Source organism: Lycium ferocissimum, unplaced genomic scaffold (assembly GCF_029784015.1).
Source record: "Lycium ferocissimum isolate CSIRO_LF1 unplaced genomic scaffold, AGI_CSIRO_Lferr_CH_V1 ctg518, whole genome shotgun sequence".
Taxonomy (NCBI): domain Eukaryota; kingdom Viridiplantae; phylum Streptophyta; class Magnoliopsida; order Solanales; family Solanaceae; genus Lycium; species Lycium ferocissimum.
The window spans coordinates 224,645-244,164 of NW_026725896.1; the positions used below are offsets into that span (position 1 = coordinate 224,645).

At 37.2% G+C, this 19,520-nt stretch overlaps 3 protein-coding genes across 5 annotated transcripts; 2 read left to right on the forward strand and 1 right to left on the reverse strand.

The window, feature by feature from the left end:
* The first annotated feature begins 1,021 nt into the window (after window positions 1–1,021).
* LOC132044771 (signal recognition particle subunit SRP54 1) lies at window positions 1,022–5,907 on the forward strand. Its single transcript, XM_059435284.1, has 9 exons — window positions 1,022–1,255; window positions 1,884–1,983; window positions 2,164–2,317; window positions 3,288–3,438; window positions 3,502–3,650; window positions 4,492–4,592; window positions 4,687–4,844; window positions 5,183–5,297; window positions 5,399–5,907. The coding sequence occupies exons 1-9, from the start codon at window positions 1,025–1,027 to the stop codon at window positions 5,713–5,715; spliced, it is 1,476 nt and encodes a 491-aa protein (XP_059291267.1). The 5' UTR covers window positions 1,022–1,024; the 3' UTR covers window positions 5,716–5,907.
* A 418-nt stretch (window positions 5,908–6,325) lies between these two features.
* Window positions 6,326–13,356, reverse strand: LOC132044769 (PX domain-containing protein EREX-like). Of its 2 annotated transcripts, none has more exons than XM_059435281.1 (10): window positions 12,858–13,356; window positions 11,388–11,498; window positions 10,881–10,979; window positions 10,585–10,671; window positions 10,312–10,420; window positions 9,472–10,148; window positions 8,352–8,516; window positions 8,023–8,265; window positions 7,580–7,798; window positions 6,326–6,745 (listed from the first exon to the last, which is right to left on the reverse strand). In XM_059435281.1, exons 1-10 carry the CDS (start codon window positions 13,107–13,109, stop codon window positions 6,509–6,511), a joined length of 2,199 nt encoding a protein of 732 aa, XP_059291264.1. In that variant the 5' UTR covers window positions 13,110–13,356; the 3' UTR covers window positions 6,326–6,508. The 2 variants fall into 2 exon arrangements, with proteins under 2 accessions (XP_059291264.1, XP_059291265.1); XM_059435282.1 differs by having other exon boundaries at window positions 11,388–11,458; window positions 12,858–12,977.
* Window positions 13,357–15,382: 2,026 nt separating this feature from the next.
* On the forward strand, window positions 15,383–19,331 carry LOC132044766 (zinc finger BED domain-containing protein DAYSLEEPER-like). Of its 2 annotated transcripts, XM_059435278.1 has the most exons (3): window positions 15,383–15,635; window positions 16,241–16,289; window positions 17,166–19,331. In XM_059435278.1, the coding sequence occupies exon 3, from the start codon at window positions 17,175–17,177 to the stop codon at window positions 19,197–19,199; it is 2,025 nt and encodes a 674-aa protein (XP_059291261.1). In that variant the 5' UTR covers window positions 15,383–15,635; window positions 16,241–16,289; window positions 17,166–17,174; the 3' UTR covers window positions 19,200–19,331. The 2 variants fall into 2 exon arrangements, with proteins under 2 accessions (XP_059291261.1, XP_059291260.1); XM_059435277.1 differs by lacking the exon at window positions 16,241–16,289.
* Window positions 19,332–19,520: the final 189 nt, after the last annotated feature.

The following is a 19,520-nucleotide window of genomic DNA, read 5'->3' on the forward strand; positions in this document are numbered from 1 at the left end:
TCACTTGTATAATATAGTAGCACACTTCTTCCTATTTGATGTGTATAATTAAAATGAGTGTGGTGTTTAATTGGTTCAATTTTTCACGTAGGATGCTATTGACCTTCACACGCAAGGCTAAAAAAAATGAAACTCACCATATATATTACTATATAAGTTGGATTGTATTTGATAGACATACTTGAGGCCAAGTTCAGGGATTTAATAGGAACAACGCTTAGTTGAGGTGTCAAAATGAAAAAAAAAAAGGACAAGTTTAGGGGCGCATATGCATTAAGCCTTTAGTTTATTTCTTCTTTTTTTAGAGCCTGTTTGGATGGCTTAAAAAAAACAGCTTATACATTTTGCTTTAAATAAGCTAAACCAAACGGGCCTCATTATTTTTTATTATTATTTTAAGACAAATGACTTATAAGAAAAACACCAAAAACAAAGGTCAATCAAAGAAGTTTTTGAGCAACTTATAAGAGCCCGTTTGGATTGGCTTATTTTTAAAGTTACTAAACAAAACACCAAAATCTTAAACCAAAGCTTATTGCCTTAAATATCATCGAAAAAAAAAAATAAGTTCGGTCAGTCCAACTTATTTTTTTCGCTTATCACATAAGTCTATTTTCAAGAACAACATACTTTATAAGATTCGCATATTTAGATAAACTAAGCTTAAATGGGTCCAATTATTTTTTTGAAAACACTTATTTTAAGACAAACGATCAATTTTTAACACAAAAACAAATTGGCCACCAAACACTAAAATAAAAGAAACCTTTTTTAAGCCCAACTTAGTCCCAATCCAAACGGGCTCTAAGCCAATCCAAACGGGCTCTTAATTGCCTTTTTATATCTGGCCCACGAAAAACGAGGGTCGGATTCGATTTGCTGACCCGGTCCACCAGCAAAGAGCGGGATTCTTGTTCCTTGTCGCCAAAGAAAGAAATATCCTCATCCCTTATAAGACAAATCATCGAATAAATTTTCCTTCCCAAACCTAAATTCACAAACTCCAAAATCCCGTGTGATCAAGATGGTGTTAGCACAATTAGGGGGGAGCATCTCGCGTGCTCTCCAGCAGATGAGCAATGCCACAATCATTGATGAAAAGGTCCTCAACGAATGCCTCAATGAAATCACACGTGCTCTTCTTCAGGCCGATGTTCAATTCAAACTTGTCCGTGATATGACAACGAATATCAAGAAGATTGTTAATCTTGAGGATCTTGCTGCTGGACATAACAAGCGTAGGATCATCCAACAGGTTTAATTTTCTTTTCAGCGAAAAATTTGGCCTTTTTTTTATATCAATGTGATTCTTTGTTAATTGCTTCCGAATTTGGTAGATTTTCCTTACCTGTAGGAGTTTATTTTGAGATTTCTCGATTTTCAGTCTTTTGTCAGCAGTGCTTGCTCGCTTTCTTTGCGTTATCTCATCCAATGTTGCTTACCCTTGTTGTTAGTGACTGTTTATATGAAGTTCCTCTTGGGTTGCAAATGGGAAATCAGTGTTTAATGGGTATTTCACCAAGACATTCAGATAATTTACGGTATGAGAGATGCAAGTTTACTTTTCCCCAATAAAGAGCAGCGCAATTTCAAATTTGGTTGAAGAAGCAAGTATTGTGAGAATTCATCATGAATTGGCTCGCTTATCATTATAAATTTTGTTTCTAGTGAAGAAGAAAAGAAGACAAGCAAATGAACTTATAGGCCGTCTTTCAGGATATCCCTTTTCATTTTTTGCTTCCTTTTTATGATGCTTAACTTGTTTTTTGTTGCGTCTAGTCGGAGTTCCATTGATTTTTCTGTTTCTTATCAATTTTATATTTCTTTTTCCCACACCACCTTCTTTTATCAACTCAAGATAGTTTTTTTTTTCATTTGTGTAGGCTGTGTTTAATGAGCTGTGCAAGATATTGGATCCTGGGAAGCCTGCATTTACACTGAAAAAGGGGAAACCTAGTGTTGTAATGTTTGTTGGTTTGCAAGGTGTGTTCATTTAATCTTCTACTTTAGGTGTATGTTATGTAACAAAGCTTATATGTGAGCAGTAAGTATTAACTATCTGAGCAGTAAGTATTATTTGGTGCAATAATTGTAATGCACACCAAAAGCTTTTTCCTTTTCAATTAAAAAATGGTATCCTTATTTCTTTTATGATTCGCGCAGGGTCTGGAAAGACTACAACATGTACAAAATATGCTTATCACCACCAGAAAAAGGGTTGGAAGCCGGCTCTAGTGTGCGCAGATACCTTCAGAGCTGGTGCTTTCGATCAATTGAAGCAGAATGCAACTAAAGCCAAAATTCCTTTTTATGGAAGGCATATCCTCTTCTGAATCTATTAGTTTCATTCTTATTTAAACGTCTTTAGACTCGTGATGCTCATCCTACTATCTAATGATGATCAATATTCCTCTTTTCTTCTTCCTGACAGAAGAAGCTGAAACTCCTCGTTTTTATTAGCTAATTCAATCAATAAACAATGTCATAGGTCCATAAGCATTGCCAAATTTAAAGTGCATTTCGATAAGGAAAGCGGAGAATGGAATCTGACGAGCATTGCCTGATGCATGAGAAAAGTGACTTGTACTTGGCTAAGGAGAATGACAAGATTAGAGTTAATTAGCTGACAGCTGCCGATGAGTCATCATATTAGTAAAGCCCAATCCTTTAGAGTAACTAGCTTGAATTCTCTATTAGTTACCTCAGTCTCTCCTAATTAGTTTCTCTCCTACACTTCCATCCTACTTCTTAGTCCACCATCTCTTATTTATAGATCCTTGTTCATGTCCTTGAAAGAACTCTGTAAAATATTTTATATCTAAACTTTTAGGTATTTATATCTAAATTGATCAAAATATTTAAAAGATTGCTACTGTGTCGAGTGTGCCCCATGAGCTAATGATATGGTACTTTGAATGGTAGAAGGGAACAAAAAAGTATAGTACATAATTAACTGTTGATTTTCTGGTCATCAAATTGCCTCTCCTAATTTGGCAGAAGATTGTCTACTTTTTGCATTAAGCTTTTCAACTTTTTCCTTAAAATCCTTTTAAACCAAATTTTCCTCCATAAGGGAAAATGAGGGGAATAAAAATAAAGCTATTCTTATTGTTGCTAGGTTATAGGAATATACAGTGTACTGGCTTTAAATGGAACTTACTGTTGTTGCGTGTCATATGAATCGGACTGAACCTGTAATTAGCAATCAGGTCATTTTGAACTGTATCACTGTTCTAATCAACACTATAGGGCATCTTGTTTTAATTGAATGAATGTTTCTGTAACAGCTATACAGAATCAGACCCGGTGAAAATAGCTGTGGACGGTGTGGAAACATTTAAGAAGGAAAATTGTGATCTAATAATTGTGGACACCAGTGGGCGCCACAAACAAGAAGCAGCTCTTTTTGAAGAAATGCGACAAGTTTCTGAAGCAACGGTATGGTTTACTATGCTCTATATTTTTCCTTTCATTAGATGCTCATCTTATTGTTTTCCGCAGAAACCGGATCTCGTGATATTTGTTATGGATAGTAGTATCGGACAAGCTGCTTTTGATCAAGCTCAAGCATTTCGACAAAGTGTTGCAGTTGGAGCCGTGATTATTACTAAGATGGATGGCCATGCTAAAGGAGGTGGCGCCCTAAGTGCGTAAGTTTTTAATGGTTTGGCTGTAGGCTTAAAAATGTTTCTTCTTATAGTTCTGGGTATTCTCATTTAACTGCAGAACATATGTTAAGCTCATGTTGTCAGTTTTTTAAGATTTGAACTTCAAGCCATGGTAGCCCAAAGTTGCAGGCCGCTGCTGCTGCTGCTGTTGTTTCTTTTCTTTTTTTGGTGATATATGCTGTTAGTTTGCTTTTCACTGGTTAAGAGGGAATCTCTGTTTGTTTACCCGTTTCTGTCGCATAAATACTCTAGTTAACTGTTAAGATATTCCTGCAGAAAATGATTATTTCTTTATCAAACAAGACATAGAAATTGATGCTGCTGCTTAAGCCTTGAATATTTGGTTTGTACATCGGTATTGATAATATAATTTTTCTTGAAGCCTTGAAATTTTGAAGTTGCTTTATGGTTCAAAAAGCAGTAAAAGTGCAACTTTTATGGCTTCTTGGATCCAAAAAGATAAAAAACTTATAACTGCCTCTATAGCGGACATATCCATCTTTTGTTTACAAGGATCTTTTTATATTGGTGGTGTCCGGGCCAAGTGCGGTCTTGCGGGCACAGGTTGCCGAGGTAGTCTTGCTCGCAAAGGCTGGAGAAAATGAGCTCCATCTTGCGTTGTAACCGAGATAAAGACTTGGGATCTTCAGATTGTTACTCTATGTTACAACCACTAGGACATCCCTTGGGGACTTCACAAGGATTTTGTTATTGATATTCACAAGTTATAAGTTGGATCAAGTTTTCTCCAAACATTCTGATGAATATTTTTGGCCTGTTTCTTTGGATTAGAAAAAGATTTATTTGCTCTTTCCATCTGCAGAGTTGCTGCAACTAAAAGTCCGGTCATATTTATTGGAACTGGTGAACACATGGACGAGTTTGAAGTTTTTGATGTTAAACCATTTGTCAGTCGTCTTTTAGGTTTGCATCTCTTCTGTTAATATTGTCAACTTTGCTTTGACCTATGTTCCTCTTTCCACTGCCATTGACTTTGTTCTCCTGAACTATCTACCAGGCATGGGTGACTTGTCTGGATTGGTGAACAAGATACAGGATGTGGTCCCAATGGATCAACAGCTTGAGCTTCTTCAGAAGCTATCCGAAGGACAGTTTACCTTGAGGATTATGTACGAGCAATTTCAGAACATGCTTAAAATGGGTCCCCTTGAGCAGGTTTGCCACTCGCATTCGTTAATCTGATCCTACTCGTGTAAACATTTCAAGCATCTTAATGCATTTTGGTCATAATAGATTTATGGATTTCAAATCACTTGAATCTCATTTGAGCATTAATTTTTTGTTCCAAAAGTATTTTTAATGCATGAATATTAGTTTAATTGGATGGGAGAACGCCCCCCCCCCCCCCCCCCCCCCCCCACACACACACACACACACTCTCTCTCTCTCTCTCTCTTTATCTCTTTTACAGAGTGCCTGTTTGCTTTCCCTTCTAGAGGTTGATCGATATCGTTCTTGTTGTACATCGTTGATGTTCTTTTGTTGTGGTATAGGTCTTCTCAATGCTACCGGGATTGAGTTCAGAGATGATGCCACAAGGTCGTGAAAAGGAAAGTCAGGCAAAATTTAAACGGTATATGACAATGATGGACTCCGTGACTGATGAAGGCAAGTGACCTAACGTTATATGGGAGTGTAGTTTAAGCTATTTGTACACCTTATTTAGAATATAGTGTAACCTTTGATCTAAATTGATAACATTATTGCAGAATTGGACAGTACCAACCCAAAGATTATGACTGAATCTCGAATCATGCGTATAGCTAGGGGATCTGGCCGCCTAGTGCATGAGGTGATGGAGATGTTGGAAGAATACAAACGACTTGCCAAGATATTCAGCAAGGTGAAGGGAGACATGAGCTCCCTGTCCAGAAACATGAATGCACAAAACATGAGCAAAGTCCTTCCCCCTCACATATTGAAGCAGATGGGTGGCATGGGTGGTTTGCAGAACATAATGAAGCAGATGGGTGGCATGGGTTCCGCCAAGGACATGATGGGTATGTTTGGTGGTGGAGGAGAGTAATAACGTGATCACAATCAAAGTACACTTTATGGGTTAAATGTAAAGGCTAGTTACATTATCAATCTATAGGTGCTGGAAAAAGCGTATAACCAGATCTCTGTCATTCCCTATCTTTCAAATTTTTGGAATCAGATGCATGTGGTGAATTTAGTTGATTTAGAAATGAAACGTGGTATGATTTTGCTGGAACAACTTGATTTTGATGCTCCACTTTTAGAGTTGCAACTTGTTATCTTTGAAAGTACTTTCCTGTGAAGGATGACATAGTCTGCATCCTTCTAGAGCTCTCCTTGCAAATTATCAGTATGCTGGATGACATTCGTCATTGATTGGCGTACTTGTATATATAGCTGCAGCTGGTGGAGAAGCCTCTCAAATTTCTGAGGATAGCAGAAATTTTCTATTGCAGAGCTTGGTGAAACATTTCAATGACCACTTATACAGTTACCATTATATGTTGCGTTAGAAGTCGCTGGTCTTTCACCAGTACTGGTGCTTCTCAGTCTCTCTCAGGTTATATCAGCACATATGAAAGCTTTATTTCAAGCTTACATCTTCAATGACAATTTTCCAGCTATTCATTTACATAATGGGGTGGAATATATGTTTATACAAGGTTGCTTTATTTCAAACTTATGTCTTCGATGACAATTTTCCAACTAGTCACTTATATAATGGGATGGAATAAGCCATATATACAAGGTCATTTGAGAAGTACAAAAGAAAGGAGACAATAATACAAGCTTGTACATATTATTGTAGATACGTGTCTTGCGTTTTATAATTTATCCAACTAAAAGCTTCGTAGGAGCTGTCTTTGTTGGAGGACCTCTTCCTCATAATCCTCCGATCTATTAGCTGTTTGGAGTGCATAGCGAATGACAGCGTTCATCTGTTTCCTCAATATGGCATTGTCAACGCAAATGTCAGCTAGCTGTTTCCTCAAGTCATCCACTGCTGTCCTTGAATGGCCTCCATCAAGATTTCTACTAGCAATAGTAGTTTCAACATCTTGTGCTAGCAGCTGAGCCTGTTTACGAGCGTTCATACAACATTGTCCATCATTATCATAATGACTCGGCCAATCAACAGAAATTACAAGTGCAAAATGTAACAGGATTCAAAACAAACAACATTGCAAGAAAAGTATAGACTCGTCAATTTACGTAGGGCTGGATATCAGACAATCATATTACTAGTTTGGTAGGTGTAAGTTAGAAATGGCAAATGCACACTAGCACATCATATAATACTACCCAGTTATGAAAAGCTGGGTTGCTTGTCAATCCTTTATCTGCTTAGCAACAGATGACAATTGGAGAAGAGTACATGACGTAAATTGGCAAGTCAGTAATGGTGGTAGCTCTCTTCCTTATTTACACATTTCAACTACTTTACTTCTTGGTTCCCAGATGGTAGTGCTCTCTATTTTCTTTTCAACCTTTTTATCTACTTTAGTTCTTGATTCCCAAGCACGACGAACACAATGAGAGACAATAATACCTTAATACAATCAAAGCGTTCTCTACTGATAATCAGAGTCCACACAAGCCGCAAAAGAAATGTTTTTAACCTACTCCAATTGTCAAACCAATATTCTTTAGGGCAGGATATCGATTTCTTCATATTCTTCCCATTGTTTCCCTTTTGCTAAGATGTTTGGTATATTTATTTATTTCCTTTTGGGTGTTGTACAAAAGACTGGAAACTTGACATTAAGAAAAGATGTCGATTCAAACATCTGAGTAGAACGTATATTGTATATAGAGTATTTCTGTTAGAGAAAATTATAAGTAATTCAGAGCAATTAGGAAAAGCAGCCAAGAGCAGCACAAATGTAAGCTCACAAAGTAAAGAGACACACCTCTGCAAGAAGTAGACCTATTCGATTATCAGATGTTGAAAGTATATCAGTGGCATCAGCAGGGCTAGAAGCATCCAGGACCAGCTTATTTTCTTCCTCGATGAGAAAACTGACACTGCATTCCTCAAGTCTACGGCGAAGAATTTCATACTCATGCAGCAGCTTAATATTTGCAGTATTAGCATTTTCCCTATTTTTCCTTTCCTCGCGTAGAATCATCTGAAAGAAAGAAACATTATCAATTTCACAGTTTATTGAAGAATAGATGCTCAGAGAAAACTTTACAACCACACCCTCCCGCAGGGACAAGATAATGAAAAGCACAATAGGTGGTTTAACTTTAAGTACTAGAGAACCAATTGCATATCAACTGCACTTTTACTCATCCAGATAGTTTAAAGAATGATTATGCATTAACAAAAACTAATTAAGGGAATGATTACTTCAACTTCTGCCTTCTCTTTTGCCAATTTGCTGAGCTCTCGCTTGAGTTCTGTGTGGGAACTTCTTAGAGATTTAATCTCCTTGACTAGAAGTTTGACATCTGTGTTGGACTTTGTCTCCACCTCCAAATGGTGTTTCTGCAAGCTATTGATCTGCTGTTGAGCAGCATCCAACTCTTCGTACAGTCTTTCATTCTCTTGCATTATGAGTTTTTGCGATGATTCCATTTGAACCTTGTCAGCCTTTACAATTTTCAGGAACAACTTGCTCAGTGTCCGTAATATAGAAGAAAGATTTCAATTTGTAATAGAAGAGAGCGATAGTAGACCTGTTCAGAAGTCAGCTTCAGTTCCATCTCCACACACTTTCTTCTAAGTTCCTCCATATCCCATAGCTTTTCTGTAAATTTTTCCCTCTCAGTTGAAACTGCTTGCTGCAGGTTCTCTTTGCCACTCTGTTTTAGAGATTCAAGCTCAATTTCCAAATCTTTGACCTGTCAAAGACCACCCAGATGGTAATATTAGCATCATTATCATAACACAAAATAGTCTAAATAACTCCCGTCCGTAAAACAGACAAAGGCCAGCTATAACATAAGCTCCAACTCTTGGTACAACGAAGCTACGGTAAAAAGTCTGGATCTAAAAGCTAAGATAAGCTTCTAAGTGGTAAAATGGTTGCTCATATGTATCTGTAAGAATTACCTAGCCCTTTCATAACCCTATTTCCATTATCCACTTACGCTTAAGGTGGAATGAGTAGGCATGAGGGAAGTGTGATGTATTATGTAAGGAAATATCTGACTGAACTTCTTTACAACGGAAAACAGTGGTGGCAAGGAGGAATAAGTACACAAGGACGCACAGGCTGACAATTTTGAACATATTAAAGAAGCTTGTCATTACAGAGCTTAGCTGGGGGTAGGATATTACAGGAAAGGGATGTCTGAAGACAAAAGTTGCTGAGACTGCTTTTACTAGGTCACTGTTTGAACCAATTCTTCTGGAAATTTCACAAGAATTAACTGAAAATAAGGCCAAAATGTTCCAATATTGATATAAGAGAAGGCAAACAAAGGACATTAGATGATGCATTACGGTAACAAGCAAAAGAGAATTCTGCTTATTAACATACGTAAATATACTGGTGACTTCTACCATTATCCAAATTAACACCATTTTTTTTTTTTTATTCCTTCAATATTTGGCCATCCCAGCACCGTTGATGGAGCTGGGAATGAGCATCTACGGCACCTTGACCCGAAAGCCATGGGTACTGTTAATCACGCTCTGGTCAAATGGCCACGTGGCATCAACCAGAAAATTAACACATCTTAATCTCACAATTTTACATACTGCATGGTTTGAGCTGCTGGATGGGGTAACACGATCTGGAAATAAATGTACCAATGCATGTTTAAATTGCAGAATCTGGACTAGGAACCACACCTTTGTGGCAAGGTACTGTCTTATAGCAAGCTCTTGATTCAATCTTGTCAGGAGATCTTCCATGTCAGTTTTTGCTGTGGCCAACCTCAGTTGCATAGTACTGAGAATCCTATTCATTTTATTTTTCTCATCCAATTGAATAACAACTTGTAAATGGCCCGGTCTTGCTGGTGCATTTAGTCCTGGAAAAGCAGCACCTTCAGCAGGGTCATGTGAGGCACTCCTGAAGAAATTTGAAATGTTAGAAAGTCTTTCTGAAGAAATGTCAGTTTCAAGAGTCCGTTTAGCATGAGCACCATCCATGGCTCTATCGGCGGAAACATCAGTGTCACCTCCAGTGGAGGGCATTTTGAAATAACTTTCCGGGTTCCCTTGTTCAGAATCCTCCATTGGCTTGCCATCAAGATGTTTTAACCTGGCATCCTCAGAAATTACTTCCCCTGAATGGATGAAGCCCTGATAAGATGGTGCATTGTCAGGTTCATGAAACCTGCTTACGCCCTCCGTTGGAGATCCCAGCTCAGGGGTCCCATAAGCAGAATCATTGCCACAATCAGAAGCAAATGATGATGGACCAGCAAGCAAAGAAACATCTGAACTATTTGAGAATTGAATCGATGGAACTACACTGATGGATGAATTCGCATCTGCAACGTTCTGATTCAATTCATCGAATGCTGAGAAGTTCATAAAAGAAAGGGGAAAAAAAGTTTACATTAATTTAAGAAAGATTTGCTTGATAAATCATAGCATACTGGTTGATTACAGAACTTTCAATTGTTTGGTGAAAGTACGAGGAATAAAGCACAAGAATGCAACAAGCAGTTAGGAGAAACATACACAATCTTGCAGCTGCTTCAAGCTCAAGAAAGATCCCTATGGAAGCACTTCTTGAAAACTCGATGTCAGACAATACTTTCGCCATCCAGTCCTCCAATAAACACCTACGCTGAGAAGAAACCCCCTTGAGCTCAAACCAAGATCTAGTTCATACTAAAGAACTATCATTGACCTATTATACCAGTGCACTCCTCAAACGATTTTCAGGTGATCATGCCATCATGCAATTATATTCAAAATAAAAGAGAATGATAGACATAGAATGTTACTAACTTCTTCCGAAAGCTCATTGCTTTGCATTTTCAGAAGCCCCTTCGAAGGAGCGGGGGGCAACTTTTTCTTTGGGAATTCTTTCTTCAGCTGCAACAAATGAGAGGTGTGAAACTGCAGTGTGAAGTAATCATCTGGATTGACTAATACTATATAGTAAAAGAATGGAGTTTTGGTCCCAGAAGCAATCACATCTTACTGAAGCCATAGATGTCATCTATAAAAAAATTTAGAGCGAAGAAATATTATCCTACTTGTTAATTGTTACATTATGCAGGATCTCGAAGAAAGTAGCTTACCGCTGAAGATAGCTGTAAGAAATCACTAAATCTGCGTAGTATCTCTCGCGTGGTTGTGAACCCATCCGGCGATTGTATCCCGATTTGAACCCTGTAAAACTGTTCCAATACGAATGTCAATATCTCAGTCAAGAAATAATAAGTTGTCCAAGTTACTATGGAGCTTCTTGTCGTTTAAGTTACTCGGACTCGCCTAAAATGTCATCGGGTGCGTGTCGAATCCTTCAGAAGTAGTGTATTTTCGGAGGATCCGACATGGGTGCGGTAACACTTTCGAAGAGTCCGAGTAACTTACCCGTTCCTGGAAGAAAATAGACTTTGGTAAATCCCCCATTGGACCAGGTACAGCTCACCATTAAAAAGGAAAAATGAACAGCTAAAGATCTTCAAGTCAAACTCCAACCCTGGGCGAAAGTAACAGCCCATTTCGATGCAAATATAGCTTATTCCTTTTACAGTGTTCAATGCATTAAAGGACCGTGACTCAAAAAATTCACAGGGAAATACCACTACAGTAGCTGAACCTCTGGGGCGTGACAAGATAGTCCAAGAAGGAATTGTTGCGCAGTAACTCCAACCTGTATGAGAATCATGTGGCCAAATGGTATCATGTCCATCCTGTGTAAAATAAGGGAGCGCTCATTTGAACATGCACTGAAAGTTCTTGTAACAAAAGTAAATGTCTATGACAATCTCTTCAAGCTTTTCTTCACAACTAATCATGGACCCATATATATTAGCAACAGATCACACAAACTGCAAATCAGATTAAAGTGCTTATAGACGCCCCAACTATAACAGAGCAACCTAACAATAGCTTGTCCAGCTATCAGGGAGCTAATGATTTCCGAATGATTTTAGCACTTAACTACTGTTTATTGACAACCAGGATTTTGACTGCTATTGCAGATCAAGACTAAGTGTCCTGTCCATGTTTTCAGTCAAATAACTGTCACCTAATATCTGATGCAAATATAAGCCCTTAAAGCACACAAACATAATTTATAATTTATAATTTTTCAAGAGCGTTACAAATGGTGATACACCATTATCAGTTACATTCATGGACATTGGCTCACTTTCTCTTGTACTCTGCGATATAAGCAAGGCTTTCCTAACATGCACTTTTCCAGCAAAACCTCGTGGATCACACTTTTGCCTCAATGCCCAAAAAACTAGAGCAAAGATAACACACATACATACTCCTCCATTAAGCTGAAACAGTGTCTTTATCTTGTCTGGATAACTCAGTGTGTTTATTTATAATCCTGGCAACTCACTTCCCTTTAGAAATAAGCATTAGCTCCTTATATCTATGGTCATCACACTTTGGAGAATATAAACTTGGGTGACTTTTGTATTATGGTCAAGAATATCATATATTTCTTACTTGTGCCAACCAATACTTTAACTTCCCATAAGAGACCAGAGAAATCATCTTGATTCCCACTGCAGACCAGCTCAATTTTCATCTAATAACCAATATTACATTCCTAGATAATAATTAATATAATCATACACGAAACTCCGGCCAGGAACTCGTTTAGAGTTACATTCATTTAAAAATATAACCATATACAGCAAGGAACCTCTAAGAAACTCCGGTCAGGAACATAATCAAATAGAATTACTCCGCATTACTCACAATGTTCTACCCGCAATAAAATTCAAACTGACTGAAGAAAAATACATTACTACTCTCTCTGTCCCAATTTATGTGGCAGTCCCAACTTAACTTTAAAATACCTTTTTTACCCTTAATGAAATGATCTGTAACTTTATTTTAGATCACAAATTTCAATTTTTTTTATTTTTTTTTAATTTTGTGCAAAATTAAACTGTGCCACATAAATTGGGACGAAGGGGGTACTATTTACTCATCAAAACTCACGCAATAGCACATAGATAGACGACTGACTTAAGTAAAAAATGAAGTAACAAAGGTAACGAAGTGGTAAAAAAGAGGATATTTTTTACCCATAGAGTAGGGGGAGGACTCCAATCCATGCCTAAAGGAAGCGGTGAAGTGCCATCGTGGCGGTGCTTACGTGGACTCTTTAAGCTTATGTTAGCTTTGTCAACCAATGAAGAAATCCTGGCTGGCAGTAATTCATCGTCGTCGTCGTTGCGAGAAAGTGAAAGGGATTGAATGAAAGAGGGATCGTTAAATCCCAAATCCATATATGAATAATTACCGTACAGGTTCATCTCTGGTAACAAAGTGTCCATTTTTTTGCGATAACACTTAAGCTTTGCTCCGGCGGGTCTCTTCAATTGCCCAATTTACAATTGTTTTTCGGGCTCAACTGATTCCGTCTCTTTGACTTAAATTATCCTTTTTTTTAATTTTTATTTTCTACCCGGTGTTTTCTGTTTTACGGATTGATATATTAACAATTGTAATCATAATCATTTTTTTTCCTTTGATGAGAAAAAATATAAATTCTTTTTGAAAAATATATCTGCAACCTACTACTAGAAAATGATTTTTTTCTTCTATATGACTTCCGACCTAACACCCTCATTTGTTTGTACTTGATGGGGGTCTAAATCTGACTGGTTCATATCTCAATCTATTTTCTATTTTAAAATTTCTTATTAAGTTTGAATGAGTCTGAATCGCTCAAATTTGTGGCAAAGTCTCCTCACTATCAACTTGGCGATGCCTCTCTCTGTCCAACTAACAAGCCAAAGAAACTTTTCTTTTTCAACATTAGATTACAAAAAATTTACGTGATCCCTTTTCTTTGTAAAATTTTATGTAGCTTGCTTTTTTTGTTAAACTTGATTTTTCTTGTAATTTTTTTTTAGATGTTCTATTTGCAATAAAATCGTGACTCAGATCTATTTATCTTATTACTCCCGTCAAAGGTCACGATATTTTGGGCATCATCCATGGATGGCAAAATCCTTCTTGATTTAATTCAACTTAAATAACTTCTCTTATTGTTATTTTATTCTAATCTCTTAAATCATAGGATAATTTTACAGGTCCTTCAATTTCTTGAACCAAAGGACTATAATACCTTTTCTCGCAAAGTTTTTTATTTTACTAAATGCTTCTTGGGTATAATTTACACCCACTTTGAGTTTTCTTATTGAGTAGGAATGCAGAAAATTGTAGATATTAAATTCACACCCTGCAACACAATGAAGGAATTGCAATTTATGATTTTATTTTATTTTAATTAAGATTTTTTTATTGATAAGATATTTTGATTACTCTTTATTGAATTAGATTTATTATGTTTAATACAAGACATTGGAAAACAAACAGTCATACATCATTCAGTGTTTAGATCTAAAGATAACATCTTAATATTCAGATGTGCATTCAAATTCACACGTCTTAATCTTGATGAAAACAAATGCAGCATTAGACACCCCTCCCCCCCCACCCCCCCAGTTAGTGAGCTAGAATCGTCGCGACCAAAAGGTAGGTTCGAGTTCGAGAGATGGCAAAGATGTATATTTAAGTACAATTTATTTAGAAGGACAAGATCTGTTTATTTGAAGGGAAAAAAAAAAGCACACAAAACAAATAAGACTTAAAATATATGTATTTTTGAAGCTTAGAACATCCTCCTGCTCCTTGCAATTGTTATCACTCAAAATTAGATACATTGTCCATGGCCGTGGCTCATTTTTAAACATTATAATCAATGTATTGAGCAAAAATACCATGTGTCCGACACGTATTTTACTCTCTATACCTCTAGGATCTTTTCATCCCGAGGCTCATTTGTTTTTGAATTTTCGTACGACCTATCTCCGGACAATCAATTTTGAAATGAGCAACCTATTACGAGTGTCACAGACAATCGAACTTCACGATCCCACGATAATTCTTAGGCCCCCTACAATCATAGATTCATAGTGTGTACAAACGACCTTCCTCGATATGGCCCACGACCTCCATGTGTCCAATCTACGATTACAACAACTAACTCCATTAATCAAGTTTAGGGGATAAGTTTGAGAGCCCTAGGAGCTTCTCAATCGTTCTTTGTGACGTTCTTTCTTTCTATTTATTTATTTTGATTTATGTATTACACGTTGTTGGTGCGCTAACTTATACAATAGAATTTTTTTCTCTGCAACTATTACTTGTATTAATTTTTATTCCAAAACATTGATACAAAAAAGGAGGAAAAGTACAGTAATTGCAATTACAAATTTTCCTACTTATACGTAGCATTTTTTTCTCAACAGCTTTTACTTATAATTTTTATTCCAAAACGTTGATACAAAAAATTAATTGCAATTACAAATTTTCCTTAAATAACAAAACAATTAAGTGGAACATCCACCTAGGGACTCTTGTTTTTCATAAGATAAACAGTAAATTAGTAACCTAAAAAAGAGAACTAGCTAAATAGGAAAAAAAAAAAAAAAAAAAAAAGGGTCCCAAAAATAGAGGGTTCTTATTGGCTGAAACGAGCGGGCTGTACGGCAGGCGGCGTATATACAGAAAAAGGCAGCCTATATATAATGGACCTTAGAACCTCAAATAGTCCACAAAACCCATAGGCCTAAAACCTGATAGCGGCCACACCGCTAAAAAGTCCATTAGGGTTTTGAGCTTTGAACCTCTAAAGTTCAAGCCCATCTCCTTCTCTTCTCCCTCCAGAAAAAACTTTCTTGAATTTACGCATTAAGAAATAATAATCATAAACGATAAACCCTAAACCCTGTTGTTATACATATAGAGGTTTTCGATTCAACATTGGTTTGAGAAAGTTGTTCTTAATTAAAGTGAGTATCTTTGTTTTTCTTTTTTGTTGAGGGATTAGTTACTCTTGTTCATGTATCTGTTGTTCATCTGATTTTTATGTCTATATAATTTGAAAGTTACAAGCTTTTCCTGTCAGTATTTGTTTATTCATTCGAATATGTTTTTTATTTACATTCTGATCGTTTTGGTGTTCACTTTTTGTATTTATTTTTGGATTTCCTGTTAATTTTTTGGTTCTGGGAAGTGTGTTATGTGCTACTTAACAACCATGATGTAAAATAAGGAATGGTTACATTCGTTGTTTGTAAAGGAACGTTCGAGGTTAAAAGAGTTGTGAATTTTTCTTAGAAGAGTATATATCAGCTAGGGAACTAGAAAGAATTGTAGTTGGGGAAAAAAAAAAGTAAGCTTTCTTTATTTGTGCTTACTCTTTTTTAAAAAAAATTGTGCCTTTGCGTGTGATTGCAAGTTCTTGGATGGGAATTAAGAAAGTTTGTTTTCAGAAGAAGGTTCCTGTCTCAGTTTTATTTTTCCAAATATATTGACGTAGGATTGATTTTAACTTTTGTTACGGCTTTAGGATTATTTTACTCATTTACTTAGTGTAAACTTTTTTATGGGTTAGGGAGTCGGATGAAGCTCATTGGGATCTATTCGATGGCCGCCAACTCAATGTAAGGGTGTAATGTTGAGAATTCCTACGGGAGATATGTGTTAAGAAACTTAATACATCTGGTGATAACTGACGGTTCTCCACTAGTTGGACAACGTGCATGTTGTTCCATTGGGATTTGCCTCGTCACAACAAAAGTTCCATTCCCGAAAATGGAATACCCTATATTCCACCCCCCCCCCCCCCCCCCCCCCCGGGGGGCCAAACCCAGAGAGAGAGAGTTGGTTCCTACTTCTCAATCACACGTTTGAGCATGCTCATCAACGCCCCGCCGATTTCTTTTTTCTCCCTTTTTCCCGGAGAGGGGAGACGTGGGTTACAACTTTATTTGGAAGAGAGCCTGTAGATCCTATTATAGAGAATCCTGCTCAGCTCTACTTTATAATTATCTTTGTTATTCAGCACCTTGTTTAATCTGCCTGTCATCGATCCATATTCAGTAATTTTCATTGGTTATGCCTGAGAAATGTTTGTCTAAGCCTTTAAGCTATATTGCATCATTGCTGCATTGGTTCATTTATTTTATTGAATTCAATACTGTTGCATTGTTAATGCCTAAGAAAGACTTGCTTATATTGAAGTATTGCTTCATTTTACATTTATTCTAAAACATTTGTATGCCCTGAAAGGTTCTGAATTTTTTACCTTATTTTTATATTATCCTTGTATAACTGTAGAGTAAGTTTCAATCATAATTTACGACAAAAACTGAAAGAAAAAGCATCTAGTGTTTTTCTATATAAACTAGTCGTACAGTTCAACGAAAATTGCAGCTATTTTTTTTTTTTTTGACAATTCTTGCATGTCATTGATTGATGAACTTATTTTAATTGATGATAAAGCATCTTCATAGATCTTTTGTTTGCTTTGCTGGCAGGGACTTACTATGGATACCTTAACTGGTCATAATGAGATAGCTGATTCAGAGGCACAACCAAATAAGCGCAGGCGGAAGAAGTCCATAGTTTGGGAACATTTCACAATTGAAACAATTGATGCGGACTGTACCAAGGCCTGTTGTAAGCAGTGCAAGAAGTCATTTGCCTATATTAGTGGTTCAAAGTTAGCAGGCACCAGCCACCTCAAGCGGCATATCGCCTTGGGTATTTGCCCGGCGAGTCGAATGAACCAGGATAAGAATCAACTAACCTCAAATAACTCTGCTGCGCAAACTAATGGTTCTGCTGTTAAATCAAGAAAGCGGTACAGAGCTACTCCAGTACCGTCAAGTATCCCATTTGATCAGGCTCGTTGCTGCTATGATATTGCAAGAATGATAATTCAGCATGACTATCCACTTGAGATGGTGGAGCACTCAGGATTTAACAAGTTTGTGCGAAATCTTCAGCCTTTGTTTAGTTCTGTGAGTGTAGATACCATCCAAGAACACATTTTTAACATTTACCTGAGCGAAAAGCAAAGCCTTTTGAACATTATTGGTGCAATTCCTGGACGTGTTAGCCTGACACTCGATTTGAGAATTTCAGATCAAAACTTAGGCTATGTCTTCCTAACAGGATACTTTGTTGATTGTGATTGGAAATTGCGGTGCCGACTTCTCAATGTTATCATGGTACCTTTTCCTGATTCAGACGTTGCCTTTAATCATGCTGTTGCCGCATGTTTGACAGATTGGTGTTTAGAGACGAAGCTATTCACGCTCACTCTTGATCATTCTGTTGCAAATGTCAATGTTAGAAAGAACCTGGGTCATCTACTGTCGATCAAGGGAGGAAATATTCTCAATGGTCAGCTAATAATTGGTAGTTGTTGTGCTCGTGTTCTGAGCCATCTTGCACAAGATGCATTAGATTCCACGAGAGCAATCGTTGAGAAGGTCCGCCAAAGTGTTAAGTTCGTTAAAACAGCAGATGCTCATGAAGAGAAGTTTCTTGAGCTCAAGAGACAACTTCAAGTTCCTAGTGCAAAGGAGCTTATTGTGGATGACCAAACAAAATGGGATACCACTTATCAAATGCTGATAACCGCTTCTGAGTTGAAAGAAGTATTTTCTTGCTTGGATACTTCTGATCCTGATTATAAGGTGACACCTACAATGGATGAGTGGAAACAGGTTGAGATTCTCTGTGCATACCTGAAGCTTTTCTTTGATGCAGCCAACATTTTAACTTCCCCGACATACTCAACGGCCGATGTGTTATTTCATGAAGTGTGGAAAATTCAGCTTGACCTGATGCAGGCAGCCCGTGGCCAGGATCATTTCGTAAGGAATTTGACTAAACCATTGCATGAGAAGTTTGACAAATACTGGAATGATTGCAACCTGGTTTTAGCAGTTGCTGTTGTTATGGATCCTAGGTTCAAGATGAAGATAGTCGAGTTCACCTTTAACAAGATCTATGGCGAAGAAGCTGAATCCTGGATCAAGATTGTCGATGAGGGAGTGCACGAAGTCTTTTGTGATTACATTGTGCAATCACTTCCTCCGCCTCCGGCTTCTTTTGTGGATGAAGCAAATGATAATTTTGTAATAAAATCCGAATTCTCTCATGAAGATGGTTTCCTTCCTAATGGTGATACATTTGCAGATTTTGATGTCTATCTCCACGACATTATGAGCAATCAGCAGATGAAAACAGAGTTAGATCAGTATCTTGAAGAATCTCTCATGCCTCGTTCACAAGATTTTGATGTTTTGGGTTGGTGGAGAATAAACAGATCCAAGTACCCTACTCTCTCCAAAATGGCATCTGATATTTTATCCATCCCAGTCAGCACTGTCACTCCAGATTCTGTGTTTGACACTGTACCGCGAGATTTGGATAGAAACCGGAGTTCATTGAGACCCATAACTCTTGAGGCTATCAGTTGTGCAAAGGATTGGCTTCAGTATGAATCTTGGGAGCTCCCATATGGAATCCCAACAGCAACAGTTAAAATGGAGTATTAGATTTGTTAGTAAGATTTTTTGGTGTAGCTTCTTCTTTATTTTCTTTGGCTCCCCCTTTATAGTAACAGTTTTGTTCACACAAGGCCGTATAGGTTAATGAAATTCATATTCTTTCACTAACTTCATAAAGAAGGGAATTCACTCTATCAACGTTTCTTGCGTTGCTTTTTGGAAGAGTCGGACTAATATATAGAAGCCAGTGATCGAAAAAATCTGTTTTTGAAGGCTACAAAATACCGTAACGTCATCTGACGAACTCAGCTAAGTCAATTTCAACAAGATCATTAAAGGAAGTCATTTGGTGATTCTGACGAGCATTCT

Excerpts from the sequence above, each read along its gene's own strand:
- LOC132044769 (XM_059435281.1), bottom strand. The coding sequence starts at position 13,109 with ATGGACACTTTGTTACCAGAGATGAACCTGTACGGTAATTATTCATAT. Across the intron at positions 11,499-12,857 it reads GTCCTCCCCCTACTCTATGG|GATGGACATGATACCATTTG; the intron begins GTAAAAAATATC and ends TATTTTACACAG. Across the intron at positions 6,746-7,579 it reads TAGGTCTACTTCTTGCAGAG|GCTCAGCTGCTAGCACAAGA; the intron begins GTGTGTCTCTTT and ends GCTCGTAAACAG.
- LOC132044771 (XM_059435284.1), top strand. The coding sequence starts at position 1,025 with ATGGTGTTAGCACAATTAGGGGGGAGCATCTCGCGTGCTCTCCAGCAG. Across the intron at positions 3,439-3,501 it reads GACAAGTTTCTGAAGCAACG|AAACCGGATCTCGTGATATT; the intron begins GTATGGTTTACT and ends TGTTTTCCGCAG. Across the intron at positions 4,593-4,686 it reads ATTTGTCAGTCGTCTTTTAG|GCATGGGTGACTTGTCTGGA; the intron begins GTTTGCATCTCT and ends ACTATCTACCAG.
- LOC132044766 (XM_059435278.1), top strand. The coding sequence starts at position 17,175 with ATGGATACCTTAACTGGTCATAATGAGATAGCTGATTCAGAGGCACAA.